Below are 15,043 nucleotides of genomic sequence, written 5' to 3'. Positions count from 1 at the left end.
ATGAGTTTGAGTATGACACTGCGGTTCTGTTATTCTTATCCCTGGGTTGATTGGGAGAATGGGTATCATTTATGTTTTTCGGCTAGCAATAACAACATTTTGGGCAGTGGCCATCCATGACTAGCTAATGAAGCACCAAGGATGAGCATGAAGACGATTGGACTGTGTAGGGACTCAAATCAGAAATTATTGCTGCAATCTTTATAAGAAACTGGACCCGCATAAACGGGTTGAAAGGTACAAAAAATTAATAAAAAAAAATAAATATACAAATTTTTTTAAAAAGTTCTCTATTTCCTCACGAAAATCTTATCACAAAATAGAGAATTAATTTTAGCAAAAGGTAGTTCATGAATTTGAATTTAATGCAAATATTTATAATGTAATATTATCACAATTTTAATGGATACTTTTTCTTCTTTATGGGACTTCAACGATTTTCTATTGTCTTGGTTTCTTTCAAATATATTTAAATATTTATTATAATTAAAAATGTAAATGCTCTTAAGTTTTGTTTAGCTTAGTTTTGAATTAACTAACAATTTCAACAAATTATACAAACTATCCATTACATTTATATTTGTTCTTAAGTAAGTCAAGTTTTATTAGTTATAAGAATAATGATAATGCAATGATAAGTCTCTGTGAATTATTTATTTTTTCTTTGAAGGTAATTTCCATAGAGTGTTTATAATTCGGTCTGGCCGAGTTTAATTCTTATGGTTTAAGTCGTATTTACACGAATATTTACTGTTGTTTACCCAACACTCATCAGCATTCGCTTTGTATTCGTTTCCAGGTGCAGCCATTCGACGCAGTCCCGCTGTTGATTTGTTTGAGCAACATCAGGGCACCCACATACTACAGGTAAGTCAACCTAAGAAAGAGACAGAGAGAGAGAAAGATAAAGAGAGAGAGAAAAAGAGACGATAAACTGCAGCCATGTTTGTACTAAATATGTAAATGTCTTTTCAATATGGAATTCGTTTTTTCTTTTTCTTTTTCATTCATTTCAGTCGCTGGACGGATTCGCCTTGGCGGTGGCAGCGGATGGACGCTTCCTGTACATATCGGAAACGGTGTCCATCTATCTGGGACTGTCGCAGGTGGAGATGACGGGCAGCAGCATATTCGACTATATCCACCAGGCGGATCATGCGGAAATTGCCGAGCAGCTGGGCCTCAGTCTAACGAGTGGTGCGGGTGGTGGCGGCGGTGGAGGCGGCGGTGGTGGTGGCAGCGGTGGCAGCGGTACTGCAGGCTTGGCATCACCCACATCGGGCGCCTCCGATGATGGCAGTGGCACACACGGTACGAACAATCCTGATGGTGAGTCGAGTCCGAGTTGTTGTTCCGACTATACAAGGGGTTGTTCCTGTTTCCGAGCATAGTTTAATTTCTTACAATAATTTCCGAATCTTTATCTAATTCTTGTATGTTTTTTTCTCAACAGTTGCCGCCTCCATGACACAGGCTTCCACAAGTGGTTACAAGGGCTACGATCGCAGTTTTTGTATTCGCATGAAATCCACTTTGACCAAACGTGGCTGTCACTTTAAATCCTCCGGATATCGGGTAAGTTTTCAGTTTCATTCTAGTGTATTTCGTACCACAATTATTAAGCATTTAACGGTGCCATGTAGTGTAGTGTGAATTGCGACGTTTATCGTAGAAACTAGCACGGTTTTTTTTATTTTTCTTTCCGTTGTTATTATTGTTTTTTTTTTCTTGGTTTTCCTTTGGTTTTGTTATCATTATCATTTCGTAGTGCTGCTAACCTTTGTCCGTTGGTTTCGGGGGGGGGCACGTACTTAGACTAACCTTCTTTGGTTGATTCGTCAGTAAGGATAATTGCGCTTTTATTACGTATACGTATTACCATCCCATCCACTGCTTATCTACAGGCCAACGATGCAACGAGCAATTGCAACGGTAACAATAACAATGGTAAAAATGTTAAGAACCCGGCCTCAAACTATTCGGTACGTATCAATTGAAATCAGTACGAAAAAAGCAAGGCAAATTTTAGAAACAAATTTAGTAACAAAATTTATACAAAAATTTTAAAAACAAACTTATGATTTAACCGGAACAAAGTTACTTCTCCAATCAATCAGTTTTATAATTTTCAAATTTCGGCCATATTCTGTTTGTAAGGCAATGCAAAAACTGATTTTAGATTGATCAGTATCGAATATTATCACGGCACAGACTAAGGCTCTTCAGCTTCATCATCTGCAGCCTCTGATCATCATCGTCATCATCATCAACTTTATTGTCAGCTGCCATCGCACAGCGCATTTGTCACTTTACAGCGAGAGCTTTTGATTTGCATAAGTATTGGTGAGCTTTTTACTGTTTTACGGCTCTCAAAAGCATCTCCCATGCGTGTGCTTTATCTGTGTGAAAGCTCTGCGGCAAAAGCTCTCTGTAAGCTGACAAATGCTGAATTTTCTAACTCTTAAGCTGCTTTTCTTTTGTGGTTTTTATCGAATAAAAATCTAACGCTCAATCTTAATTTTTTTGTTACCTTTTTAGGTTGTGCTTCTGCTCTGCAAACTGCGTCCCCAATACACCTTCTCGCACACACGCAAGTCCCAGCCGCCTCTTTTGGGCATGGTCGCCCTGGCCATTGCTCTGCCTCCTCCGTCGGTTCACGAGATTCGTTTGGAGTGCGATATGTTTGTAACCCGCGTTAATTTTGATCTGCGTGTTGCCCACTGCGAGCCCAGGTAAGTGTACCTGTAATAAAAGTGAATTTTCGTCCTTTATTCAAGTGTTTCGCTGTTTTTTGTTTAGGGTATCTGATCTGCTGGACTATACACCGGAGGATCTGGTCAACAAAAGCTTGTATTCGCTGTGCCATGCCGAGGATGCCAATCGCCTGCGCAAAAGTCACACAGACCGTAAGTTTCTACTTTATTAATTATTTTTCAAATCAAACGATATTCACATTAAGTAATATTACATATCTTAGACATTGAAAAGTATTAAAAATGTAATTTAGAAATTAAATTTAGATATTTTATCACTTTAATGACAAATTTTTATTTGTCAACCATATTAGAATTGATAATTAAAGAACAAAAATTCAAAAACAAAGATTCAATAAAATTATTGGCATTTAAGAAATTTAAATTTAAAACAGTAGCATAAATTTAATTTAATTGATTGTAATTTATATTAGAAAACGAGAATAGATCCTTAGAATATTTTCCTTTTAATGTCAATTATTAATAATTTTAAGGTATGAATGTTTTAAATATCAAAGTATTATTTAAATTGGAATTTTAAGTAAAAATATTAATAAATAAATTATTCATGGTATCCATAAAAGAATTCGCTTTAATCCAAACGAATGTTTATTATTTTTACAGTGATTGAAAAGGGTCAAGTGCTGACTGGTTACTATCGACTGATGAACAAAAGTGGGGGCTACACTTGGCTACAAACTTGCGCCACTGTGGTGTGCAGCACGAAGAATGCCGACGAGCAGAACATCATATGCGTCAACTATGTCATCAGGTGAATACCCAACAAAAACAATTTAAATTTAACGCTGGTGTCTAACTGATTACTCTTTTCCTTGCAGTAATCGTGAGAACGAGAATCTCATTCTGGACTGCTGTCAGCTGGAGCCCAGTGTGGACAGCATTAAGCACGAGGAGGGATTGGGCAATGACAAAAGCAGTGGATCACCTGGTGGAGATGCCACTGGCGAGGGCAACACACATCTCAGTGCGGGCGACATGAAACTGGGACTCAATTCGCCCAAGACAGATCCGGAGGGACACACGCAACGTGGCCGAGGACGCAATGCAACCGCTTCACATGGCAGCAGTCTCAATAGTCTGGCCCTGATCAAGGACAGTCCGACGCCGCTGGGCGTCGAGGTGGACGGAGTGCTGCCCGCGACGGTGGCCACGCCCGTGTCGACGCCCACGCCGGCGAGTGGCACCACCACCAAGCGGAAGCGGAAGAGCAAAGCGGCACAGCAGGCAGAGGAGCAAGCTGAGCAGCAGCAGCAGCAGCAGGCGGAGCAGCAACAACAGCCACTCAGCAAATTGCCGGCATTAGAGCGGGATGCAAATAGTGTACAGCAACAGCCGCGCAGTCGTCTGCCCTCCATTGTGGATGAGCAGCCGGCGGCTGGAGGTGCTGAATCTGCTGTCAAGGATCTGGAGCATGCCATGTCCAAGCATTTGCCATCCCCAACTTCCAACAACAACAACCAGCCCAACACGGATTTCAGCGCAGATGCTTTGCTGAAACAACAGCAACAGCAACAACAACAACAACAACAGCAGCAGCAACAACAACACGATCCCAACGAGAAGAGCAGCACCATCCAATGGATAGGAACACCTTACCAACAGCCTGCTCCGATGCCAGCGACTGCGCTGCTCCGTCAGATCTATGCGAATCGGGAGAGCGTAATTCGAGCCACGGCCAGACAAACGCCCACCGGAGTGGGCGTGTTCTATGGGGAGCAACAGGGCGGACCACTGCCGACGCCACCAGGCAGCGAATCCTCCTATGAGAATCAATATCTGCAGCTGCATTCGGCGGCAGCGGCGCCATCGGTGACTCATCCGGGCAGCCAAAAGGCGGTCAATTCAGCGGATGCCTTCACCAATCTGGTGTCCACCTATGGTGGCTATCACAGCTCCATTGATTACCACAATGCCATGACGCCGCCCAGCTCGGTGTCGCCGCGGGACAGCAACAATTCGGCAAAGGCGCCGCCTTCAGCTGCTTTGGTCGTGACCAGCAATGGTGGCTATGATTACGCCGATCCCTTGCGTGGCCAGTATGCCACGCCCGTGGATGGCTCGACGCCCACGACGCTGCCACTGAAGCCGCAGGCGTATTCCGCTGCAATGCATCCACATGCGGGGCATGCCACAACCACAACGGAGGGAGGCGTCACCTACAGCAATCTCGATCAACCACAATATTTTGCACCACATTCGAGCTTCCATTTGTATCATAAGGGCAGCCCGGCGAGTGGTTGGTATTCCACACCCTCCTAGGTTCTGGATGAGACAGTTCCAGCGTTGCCAGACTGTCAGCATCAGCATCCGCAGCAGGAGCGTTGGGACTTTGTGGGCGCTTTGGGGAAAGTGGCACGCATGTTTTTCAGCGCACGCAAGAACCATTAAAGCGCCATCTAGCGGGTAGTAAGACAACCCTGCAAACTGTAAATAGAAATTTAAAAAGAAAAAAAAAACAAACATTTCCATTTTCTTTTAAAGTTTAATTTAAATATACAATTTCTATAAATTTTATTTAGTAATTTTTTATAAACTATTTTTTGGCTAAATGCAAATGTTAAAACATTCAATGTTGTTAAATAATTTGTAAGCTTGTAAATTAAAGAAAAACGATAAGCGCGGAAAACTCACACGGCAAAAAAGAAAAACCCATTGAAATTCTATTCAAAATACTCGGCATAATTGCAATTAACTAATTAAATTAAATTTAATTTAACTAAATTAACATACTTTAAAACTCTTGCATAAGACTTGGATAGTGTGCCAACAAGACAGCAACAACAATATTATAAATTATATTTATAATTACAACTATAACTAATTAATTAAATAAATTAACTATAGCATTTAATAAACGTCAAGCACTCGTAATTAAATCAAAAACAAAATCAAACAAACAAACAAAAAAAGTAATGCTTATTCCCATAAATCTAATACTAATTGTTATTAATTATTTAAATTAATTGTACATTTTTAATAATTACCTAATAACTAAGGGCATACTATATTATAATTAACAACATTTTTACAACATATCAAATGCTTCCTCTTCTAGATTACAATTACGCATTTAAAACCGAACACAATTCTCGAACCCTTTTGTACAACTCACAATTCTACACTCTCCAGAAAGATAATTAAATTCATTTTTCTTAAAATAAAGTAAAATAAAATACCTCTGAGAGTTTTGCTAATGTTCGTTTTGTGTTTTGTTTTTGCCTAAATGATAATTGAAAAATATAAAAAAAAACTAATATATGTATTATATTTAAATGAGTCTATCAAATTATTAGCTATAATGTGTAATTAAATTTTGTATAAACAAATTCCATCAAAGGCTTAAATATTAAATACGAAGATAAACAAACATGATTTAAACTTTTATTACTATATTTTATAACTTCTAATATTTGTATATCAATTTTAAAATGTTTTACTATTTTTCTGTTTTATTATTACTTAAATCCAATTACTTTCACTCTTTTTAGTTCCGCTTTGTGCGACATTCTCAAAGACTCCAACTACAATAATAAATACAACTAAAACCGCATCAAGCGGATGCAATACACTGGACACATGTCCCATTCTGATATTCTGACAGGCACCCATCAGGCGTAATGTCCATTAGGTTTTTGATTAACATAAAAATCGCATAAAATTCCAATTTAACGCATATGTTGCGCTCAATTCCCGTGTCCGGTTGTGGTTACTTTTCCGTATTTTTTTGCAAGGTGTAACCCTGAATCTGGGGACTCGACAGTCTGAATGTCACATTTTTATGATGGCTTTTTAAGCGAACCGATTGGTTGACCAGAGGCAATTAATCATCATTCAACTTGGCCATAAGGAATCATAACTCAATCTAGTCGTATTGCAGTAAAAGACGAGAAAATACCATTTAAGCATCTCCCAAACCAGAGCGAATAAATCGCAGCGGCAGCGGCGCGAATAAACCGCGTGATGTTTTCCGCGCCAAAATCGCAAGTGTGTTCACACCGCGGCGAATTTATTCGCGGTTTCTTTATTCGCAAAAATGTCTTCGTCAAATGACAGCCATGAAAAAAGACATTACGCATAAACAGCTAAACGCATAAACGTCACATGTGATGATTTTTAATAAATATTTTTCAATAAAAGTGAATGATTATAAGTTAAAAACTGCTTCTCGTATTATATTATTATAATTATATTGTATTAAAAGCCAAAATATAGTAATTTAACATGTAAACAAGGCAAAAATTCAACACATGCATCACATGTGACGTCATCAGCGGATAACATGAGCAAATTTCTGCGCAATCTAATTTAATCGTTCTTGGCGGCAAGCGGAAAAAACGCTGCATGCGCGGTTCTGGAAAAAAAAACGCTGCAAATTCGCCGTCGAAACGAATTCGCTCCGCTTTGGTGTGCATCAGAGAACTGCAACGGGTATGTTCGAGTATGATTGAGCACCAGAGCGATCAAATCAACTCAGAGACTCGGTAGCAACGGGTTCGATCGAGTCACGGGTCTCTTTGTTTACTATCGAGTCGCGGGTATGATTTTTTTGCTTTCGAACAATTCGGGTCGAGTAGCGTTCGAGTCATACGATCTGATTTGATTGTGATTGTTTGTGAGCGTTCGTTTCGATCCGATCACGTTCAAGTAGCAACGGTCGTCATGGATCGTGATCGTTTGTGAGCGTTCGTTTCGATCCAATCATGTTCGAGTAGCAATGATCGAAATGATTTTTGAGCGTTTGTGAGCGTTCGTTTCGCTCGAGTCACGAGTCATGATCGAACTTGCTGACTGATTTGATTTGATTGTGATTGTTCGGGTACGATCGAAAACGACACTGTTGATTTTGTATTTTTTTTCCTGCTTCTTCTTTTAAGTAAATGTGCGCATATATGTACATACATACATTTATATTTATGTAATTATATTATATTTATGTAAATGCATATTTATATGAACGCAATTATGTACACTAATTTTATTAAAACTATTATTTATAATTTATTTATTTATTATTAATTATTTATTTAGTTTTAAATATTTTTTTATTTATTTAATGTCAACTTAGAATAGTTTATAAAATATAAAATAAAATGATGAAAAATGTCTGCTAAAAATTTAAATTTTAAATTAAAATTAAAATGAAAAAATTAAATTAATTAATATTTTAAAAGTATAATTTATTTTAAATAATTTAAAGTTTGATAGTTTTTCCAGTCTTTAAAAAAATTAAAATAGTATTATTTTATTATGGGAATGTGTAATTGCATGTATGTATGTATATACATATGTACGTATGTATACGCAGCCCGTAATTAATTTTACAATAAACGTCTTAAGCATAAATACTATTGCATTTATATACATACATATTTATGCGCATAAATACATATAATTGCAAGCGCAAAAGCTGCCACGTGCGCGCTCTGCCTCGCAGAGAACTGCAACGGGTATGTTCGAGTATGATTGAGCACCAGAGCGACAAGTTCGATCAAATCAACTCAGAGACTCGGTAGCAACGGGTTCGATCGAGTCACGGGTCTCTTTGTTCAAATCAACCAGCAAGTTCGATCATGACTCGTGACTCGATCGAAACGAACGCTCACAAACGCTCAAAAATCATTTCGATCATTGCTACTCGAACGTGATTGGATCGAAACGAACGCTCACAAACGATCAGCATGATTGCGGACGATTTGATTCGAACTGACCGTTCGAATCAAACGCTCAGTTTGAACGATCCGCTCCGATCGCTTGAACAGAGTGAAAAAATCACAACGAGTACGAGTCAATGTTCGAGGCTGATCGAACATCTCTTACCCGTTGCAGTTCTCTGCTGCCTCGCACATTTTCTGAACGAGTCAACTCGAGTATGACTCGATGATTGATCCGATCGTTTGAACGAAACGGGTATGAATCAAATCAAATCAACCGGCAAGTTCGATCATGACTCGTGACTCGATCGAAACGAACGCTCACAAACGCTCAAAATCATTTCGATCATTGCTACTCGAACGTGATTGGATCGAAACGAACGCTCACAAACGATCAGCATGATTGCGGACGATTTGATTCGAACTGACCGTTCGAATCAAACGCTCAGTTTGAACGATCCGCTCCGATCGATTGAACAGAGTGAAAAAATCACAACGAGTACGAGTCAATGTTCGAGTCTGATCGAACATCTCTTACCCGTTGCAGTTCTCTGCTGCCTCGCACATTTTCTGAACGAGTCAACTCGAGTATGACTCGATGATTGATCCGATCGTTTGAACAAAACGGGTATGAATCAAATCAAATCAACCGGCAAGTTCGATCATGACTCGTGACTCGATCGAAACGAACGCTCACAAACGCTCAAAAATCATTTCGATCATTGCTACTCGAACGTGATTGGATCGAAACGAACGCTCACAAACGATCAGCATGATTGCGGACGATTTGATTCGAACTGACCGTTCGAATCAAACGCTCAGTTCGAACGATCCGCTCCGATCGCTTGAACAGAGTGAAAAAATCACAACGAGTACGAGTCAATGTTCGAGTCTGATCGAACATCTCTTACCCGTTGCAGTTCTCTGCTGCCTCGCACATTTTCTGAACGAGTCAACTCGAGTATGACTCGATGATTGATCCGATCGTTTGAACAAAACGGGTATGAATCAAATCAAATCAACCGGCAAGTTCGATCATGACTCGTGACTCGATCGAAACGAACGCTCACAAACGCTCAAAAATCATTTCGATCATTGCTACTCGAACGTGATTGGATCGAAACGAACGCTCACAAACGATCAGCATGATTGCGGACGAACTGACCGTTCGAATCAAACGCTCAGTTCGAACGATCCGCTCCGATCGCTTGAACAAAGTGAAAAAATCACAACGAGTACGAGTCAATGTTCGAGTCTGGTCGAACATCTCTTACCCGTTGCAGTTCTCTGGTGTGCATACGTTCATAAGACGCAATGTAATTATATATTCGCGCCGCTGACGCTGCGATTTATTTGCTCTGGTTTGGGAGATGCTTAAGCCTATACCTGACGTATATACGTTGCTTATGAGGTTAACAAAAATTTTTTTTGTTGTTAGCTACTTTTGTATACCGAATTAATATAGAGACCAAATAATGATCGAGACGATATTCCGCATGAAAATCGGTCAAGTTTTGGCAAAGTTATACATGTTTATGTGTATGGGTATGTCTAAGCCTATACCTGACTTATAGCTATACGTTGCTTATGAGGTTAACAAACATTTTTTTTGTTGTTAGCTACTTTTGTATACCGAATTAATATAGAGACCAAATAATGATCGAGACGATATTCCGCATGAAAATCGGTCAAGTTTTGGCAAAGTTATACATGTTTATGTGTATGGGTTCGTCTTAAGCTATACGTTGCTTATGAGGTAAACAAAAATTTTTTTGTTGTTAACTATTTTGTATACCGAATTAATTTAGAGACCAAATAATGATCAAGACGATATTCCACATGAAAATCGGTCAAGTTTTGGCAAAGTTATACATGTTTGTGTGTATGGGTTCGTCTAAGCCTATACTGGACGTATAGCTATACGTTGCTTATGAGGTAAACAAAAATTTTTTTGTTGTTAACTATTTTGTATACCGAATTAATTTAGAGACCAAATAATGATCAAGACGATATTCCGCATGAAAATCGGTCAAGTTTTGGCAAAGTTATACATGTTTATGTGTATGGGCATGTCTAAGCCTATACCTGACGTATAGCTATACGTTGCTTATGAGGTTAACAAACATTTTTTTTTGTTGTTAGCTACTTTGTATACCGAATTAATATAGAGACCAAATAATGATCAAGACGATATTCCGCATGAAAATCGGTCAAGTTTTGGCAAAGTTATACATGTTTATGTGTATGGGTTCGTCTAAGCCTATACTGGACGTATAGCTATACGTTGCTTATGAGGTAAACAAAAATTTTTTTGTTGTTAACTATTTTGTATACCGAATTAATTTAGAGACCAAATAATGATCAAGACGATATTCCGCATGAAAATCGGTCAAGTTTTGGCAAAGTTATACATGTTTATGTGTATGGGCATGTCTAAGCCTATACCTGACGTATAGCTATACGTTGCTTATGAGGTTAACAAAAATTTTTTGGCTGTTAGCTACTTTTGTATACCGAATTAATAAAGAGACCAAATAATGATCGAGACGATATTCCGCATGAAAATCGGTCAAGTTTTGGCAAAGTTATACATGTTTATGTGTATGTCTAAGCCTATACTGGACGTATAGGTATACGTTGCTTATGAGGTTAACAAACATTTTTTTTATTGTTAACTATATTCCGCATGAAAATCGGTCAAGTTTTGGCAAAGTTATACATGTTTATGTGTATGGGCATGTCTAATCCTATACCTGACGTATAGCTATACGTTGCTTATGAGGTTAACAAAATTTTTTTTTATTGTTAACTATTTTGTATACCGAATTAATTTAGAGATAAAAACATACCCAAACACACAAACATGTATAACTTTGCCAAAACTTGACCGATTTTCATGCGGAATATCGTCTCGATCATTATTTGGTCTCTATATTAATTCGGTATACAAGAAACCGCGAATAAATTCGCCGCGCTGTGAACACACTTGCGATTTTGGCGCGGAAAACATCACGCGGTTTACTCGCGCCGCTGCCGCTGCGATTTATTCGCTCTGGTTTGGGAGATGCTTTATACTTAAGTGTGAGTATGTGTGTGTGCGAGGTGTGCGTGTTTGTTGGCAGTCAGTGTAGACACTTTTCCTTTGACATTTTCTTAATTGCCATCCATGCCATTTGATGTCCTTTTGAGCAACCTTCTGCTTGGCCTCCTCGAAAGAATTTTATACGTAGCTCCTTCTGCTTTTCCTTTTTGTTACTTTTTTCGAATATGATTCTATAATTTTAGAGGAAAATATAATAAACATTTTTATAATATAAAACAGTTTGATTTTTTTTTTTTGCTTGCTCAATTAAATTAATTAATGTTTTATTGATGTTTTATTTATTATATTGGATTTTAAATTGAACGCCTGCACTGCCAGCGACAATCGTCCCGAGTGCAGTAGCGATTATGGTTGCCTCCACATCCTTTATAGGCCATCTGCCAACAACGACGACTTGCCGTATCGTAGTACCACATATTTCTATTGGAATTTGCAGAGCAATGACGCCACTGATTATGTCCTTCATTCAAACCGCCAACACAAGTTTGATTAACTGTAAAAAATTATATAGATACAGATCTTTTGTTTCGTATATATCAATTACTTACCAGCTGCAACATATCCCCGGCAAGAGGATACGCTCTGGGCCTCAGATTGGACCACATAGACAACCAGACAAGCAAGGATTAAAATATATTTCATCTTAGAATCGTAGGATTTCAGCTCAAACTGATTTATGTAAGTACTAAAATTTTAGCATTTATATAGCAAATCATCATTAATTAAATGAATGAAACAACTGTTTCAGAACGTGCTCAACAATAGACCCAAAATTTAAACAGTGTTATTGAATTGTGAATTGAATTATTGCAATTGAACTCATCATGTACAACGGCAAGTAATGGTATATTTATAGAAATAAATATGAATAATAAGAAGTAATGGAGACTTTTTGTTGACTTAGTTTTCCTTTTTTTTAACTTGAATGGTAAGCTAGCGTGAGGTCTAGATTTATAGTCAATTATTGACACTTAACAACAACATACAAAGCAATTGCAAATGAATGCAATTTAATCATTAAATAACATATATTTTAGTTTTATATGAAAAAGATTGTTATTTTAAAGTATAAAAGTGTCTATATTAAATAACTGTATGCAACACAAATGAATTTTTTTTCAAGTTTTAAAACACAATGGAGCAATTTTGAATCAATATTTTTATACATTTTGCATACATTTGCATTATCACCTTACTATATAAGGGGATGTACTTGCAGCATTAAGGCAGTTCAAACTGAATACGGTTTAATTACAATATTCTTCAGAATGAAATTCATTTTAGTCCTGGCTTGTTTAGCACTCTACGTGGCCCACATACAGGCACAGAAATGTCGTGGACTTCCCCGTAAGTATATAAACATTATATTTTTCCAACAACGATTTTAAGAAAACTTCTTTATGAACGACTAAATCCTTCTTTACAGTAACCCAAAACTGTCGAGGTGGCAGAAATTCGGGACATCTAGATGGAAGTACCTGCAGAGATAATTTAAACAACAATATGTGGTACTACAATAGCGACAGTCGTGAATGCCGATCGATGTCCTATTTGGGCTGTGGCGGCAACAATAATCGTTATTGCACCAAGAGGCAATGCGAGCGCAATTGCATAAGACGTAGCTAAATTTCAACTGTAATGAGAATATAAAAATAAATTGATACTGGCATAATTAAAAACAAAAATTCATTTTATTCCGCACATCCCACTGTTTAGTATAGTACAGTAAGATATTCTAAATGTCCTAAAAGAATTATGCTGTATACATATTATTTCGTATACACAACGCATCACTGTTATACCTATCATTTAGGTTTCCAAGACACAATTAAATATTGTTATTTCCATTGTTTTGAAACACTTGAATAAACAATCTTAACATACATAAATTTGCTATATAAAGAGTTATAATTTCAGTATAAAATCGGTTCGAATTAATTGCACTTAGGCTATTTCACCATGAAATTTATTATAGTGCTGACTTTTCTAGCTTTATATATGGCTGTTTCTCGGGCCCAGAACAGTTGTCGTGGATATGTACGAACAAGTAAGTAATTCAATATCCTAAATATATATTTTAACATATATTCTGGATTTAATCTGCAGTTCGCCGGACTTGTCAAGGCCAAAAGGATGAAGGACATAGGTTTGGCCGACTTTGCCATAGGCATACCAACAACGAAATGTGGTATTACGATCAGAGAAATGGAACCTGTTTGGGAATGGTCTATTATGGGTGTGGAGGCAATACGAATCGTTATTGTGATCTGATCGATTGCCAAAGGAAGTGTATAAGAAAAAATTAATATTGTTGTCGATAAATTTATGTTGATTTAAGTAAATTAACGCAATAGTTAAGAAAATCATTTTATAACAACAAATGAAATAAAGAAAAATAAAGTCAAAATTTCCATGTCAAAGATGGAAAATGGTTGGAAATCAATTTACGAACGTTTTGTTTCTTTATAGCAGCGGTGGGCACGGAATTTGCAATCGTGAGCACTACAACAACATCTACAACAAACACAACTTTTGCAGTCATAAATTAAAGCAAAATGAACACATTTTAAGTTTATAGGATCAAATGAATTTTATATGTATCGCTCAAGTACTTGAAGACTGTCATTACTTAAAACACATGATTTTGTTGTAAATATACAAAATCTTTTGATTGCCACATGATACTAGACATATAAAATTTTTACATAAAATTTAACTGTATACACCGATTAATTCTACCTCAAAAATGGTATTTGGATTTTTTAAATTAAGCGGTATGAATATAAGTGTAACAGGTATGCGTACAGTTCTACGTACAGTTCTATGCATACCTGTTATACAATATTCAAAATAATTGTTAGTTTTGATCTCACAAAATTTTAAATAGTTGGGATTTCTAAATAAATTTAAATATTGTATAAAATGTCAGTAAAAATTTATTTAAATGTTCTCTTTACAGTTGAATTTTAACCCCGCCGATGGCAATTATCCTCACAATGACTCTTGGTACAATAGCGATTATTGTTGCCGCCACATCCATGATAGGGCATCGATAGGCATTCACGCCCATTCCAGTACCACATATTGTAGTTGGAATTGCTTCTGCAGCCATGTGGTGAATGTCCCGAATGTCTTCCACCATTACAGTCCTGGCGATCTGCAAAGCCGCATATGTTAAGCTCAGTAAAAATATTTAGAAAAAAAAATAAATGATTAATTATTATATACTTACTGGGACGTCCTTTACAAATCTCAGCCTGTATATGGGCCAAGTAGAGTGCTAAACAAGCCAAGACTAAAATGAATTTCATTCTGAGAAATATTGTAATTAATCCGTATTCAGTTTGAATTGATTTATTGCTGTTAGTACATCACCTTATATAGTAAAGTTGTAGTACAGAAATAAGTTAAATTATTGATTGAGCTGCTCCAAAACAATTGGAGAAGAAGTAAAAGTACATAGTTCAATTGTATTTTAAATTATTGTAAATAAATGAATGATAATTCAAACTAAA

The 15,043-nt window shown here is 37.1% G+C and overlaps 4 protein-coding genes and 1 long non-coding RNA gene across 7 annotated transcripts in view; 2 read left to right on the top strand and 3 right to left on the bottom strand.

Annotated features, from left to right (window-relative positions):
- LOC117788602 (protein trachealess) overlaps positions 1-5,219 on the top strand; it is a 30,301-nt gene extending 25,082 nt beyond the window's left edge. For 2 of the 3 annotated variants that reach the window (XM_034627406.1, XM_034627407.1), the window contains 7 exons: positions 800-867; positions 1,017-1,329; positions 1,454-1,575; positions 2,539-2,732; positions 2,800-2,906; positions 3,378-3,525; positions 3,593-5,219. In XM_034627406.1, coding sequence (XP_034483297.1) covers positions 800-867; positions 1,017-1,329; positions 1,454-1,575; positions 2,539-2,732; positions 2,800-2,906; positions 3,378-3,525; positions 3,593-5,033 — 2,393 coding nt within the window. In that variant the 3' untranslated portion in view covers positions 5,034-5,219. Of the gene's footprint in view, positions 1-799; positions 868-1,016; positions 1,330-1,453; positions 1,576-1,904; positions 1,983-2,538; positions 2,733-2,799; positions 2,907-3,377; positions 3,526-3,592 lie in introns of all 3 variants that reach the window. The other variant, XM_034627405.1, reaches the window with a different exon arrangement.
- On the bottom strand, positions 1,705-1,977 carry LOC117788603. The gene is made up of 2 exons (XR_004617777.1): positions 1,880-1,977; positions 1,705-1,824 (listed from the first exon to the last, which is right to left on the bottom strand). It is a non-coding gene; the product is annotated as an uncharacterized LOC117788603 (long non-coding RNA).
- Positions 5,220-11,774: 6,555 nt separating the features above from the next.
- On the bottom strand, positions 11,775-12,188 carry LOC117788165 (kappaPI-actitoxin-Avd3c-like). The gene is made up of 2 exons (XM_034626837.1): positions 12,077-12,188; positions 11,775-12,021 (listed from the first exon to the last, which is right to left on the bottom strand). The coding sequence occupies exons 1-2, from the start codon at positions 12,168-12,170 to the stop codon at positions 11,822-11,824; spliced, it is 294 nt and encodes a 97-aa protein (XP_034482728.1). The 5' UTR covers positions 12,171-12,188; the 3' UTR covers positions 11,775-11,821.
- A 572-nt stretch (positions 12,189-12,760) lies between these two features.
- On the top strand, positions 12,761-13,222 carry LOC117788063 (PI-actitoxin-Axm2b-like). The gene is made up of 2 exons (XM_034626721.1): positions 12,761-12,875; positions 12,955-13,222. The coding sequence occupies exons 1-2, from the start codon at positions 12,797-12,799 to the stop codon at positions 13,152-13,154; spliced, it is 279 nt and encodes a 92-aa protein (XP_034482612.1). The 5' UTR covers positions 12,761-12,796; the 3' UTR covers positions 13,155-13,222.
- Positions 13,223-14,462: 1,240 nt separating this feature from the next.
- On the bottom strand, positions 14,463-14,849 carry LOC117788470 (male accessory gland serine protease inhibitor-like). The gene is made up of 2 exons (XM_034627248.1): positions 14,761-14,849; positions 14,463-14,685 (listed from the first exon to the last, which is right to left on the bottom strand). The coding sequence occupies exons 1-2, from the start codon at positions 14,837-14,839 to the stop codon at positions 14,495-14,497; spliced, it is 270 nt and encodes an 89-aa protein (XP_034483139.1). The 5' UTR covers positions 14,840-14,849; the 3' UTR covers positions 14,463-14,494.
- Between the last annotated feature and the right edge of the window lie 194 nt (positions 14,850-15,043).

The sequence above is a fragment of the Drosophila innubila genome (assembly GCF_004354385.1).
Source record: "Drosophila innubila isolate TH190305 chromosome 3L unlocalized genomic scaffold, UK_Dinn_1.0 0_D_3L, whole genome shotgun sequence".
NCBI classification, from domain to species: Eukaryota; Metazoa; Arthropoda; class Insecta; order Diptera; family Drosophilidae; genus Drosophila; species Drosophila innubila.
This window is presented reverse-complemented; position numbering and strand designations above follow the sequence as displayed.

Excerpts from the sequence above, each read along its gene's own strand:
- LOC117788470 (XM_034627248.1), bottom strand. The coding sequence starts at position 14,839 with ATGAAATTCATTTTAGTCTTGGCTTGTTTAGCACTCTACTTGGCCCAT. Across the intron at positions 14,686-14,760 it reads GATTTGTAAAGGACGTCCCA|ATCGCCAGGACTGTAATGGT; the intron begins GTAAGTATATAA and ends GCGGCTTTGCAG.
- LOC117788063 (XM_034626721.1), top strand. The coding sequence starts at position 12,797 with ATGAAATTCATTTTAGTCCTGGCTTGTTTAGCACTCTACGTGGCCCAC. Across the intron at positions 12,876-12,954 it reads GAAATGTCGTGGACTTCCCC|TAACCCAAAACTGTCGAGGT; the intron begins GTAAGTATATAA and ends CCTTCTTTACAG.
- LOC117788165 (XM_034626837.1), bottom strand. The coding sequence starts at position 12,170 with ATGAAATATATTTTAATCCTTGCTTGTCTGGTTGTCTATGTGGTCCAA. Across the intron at positions 12,022-12,076 it reads CCGGGGATATGTTGCAGCTG|TTAATCAAACTTGTGTTGGC; the intron begins GTAAGTAATTGA and ends AATTTTTTACAG.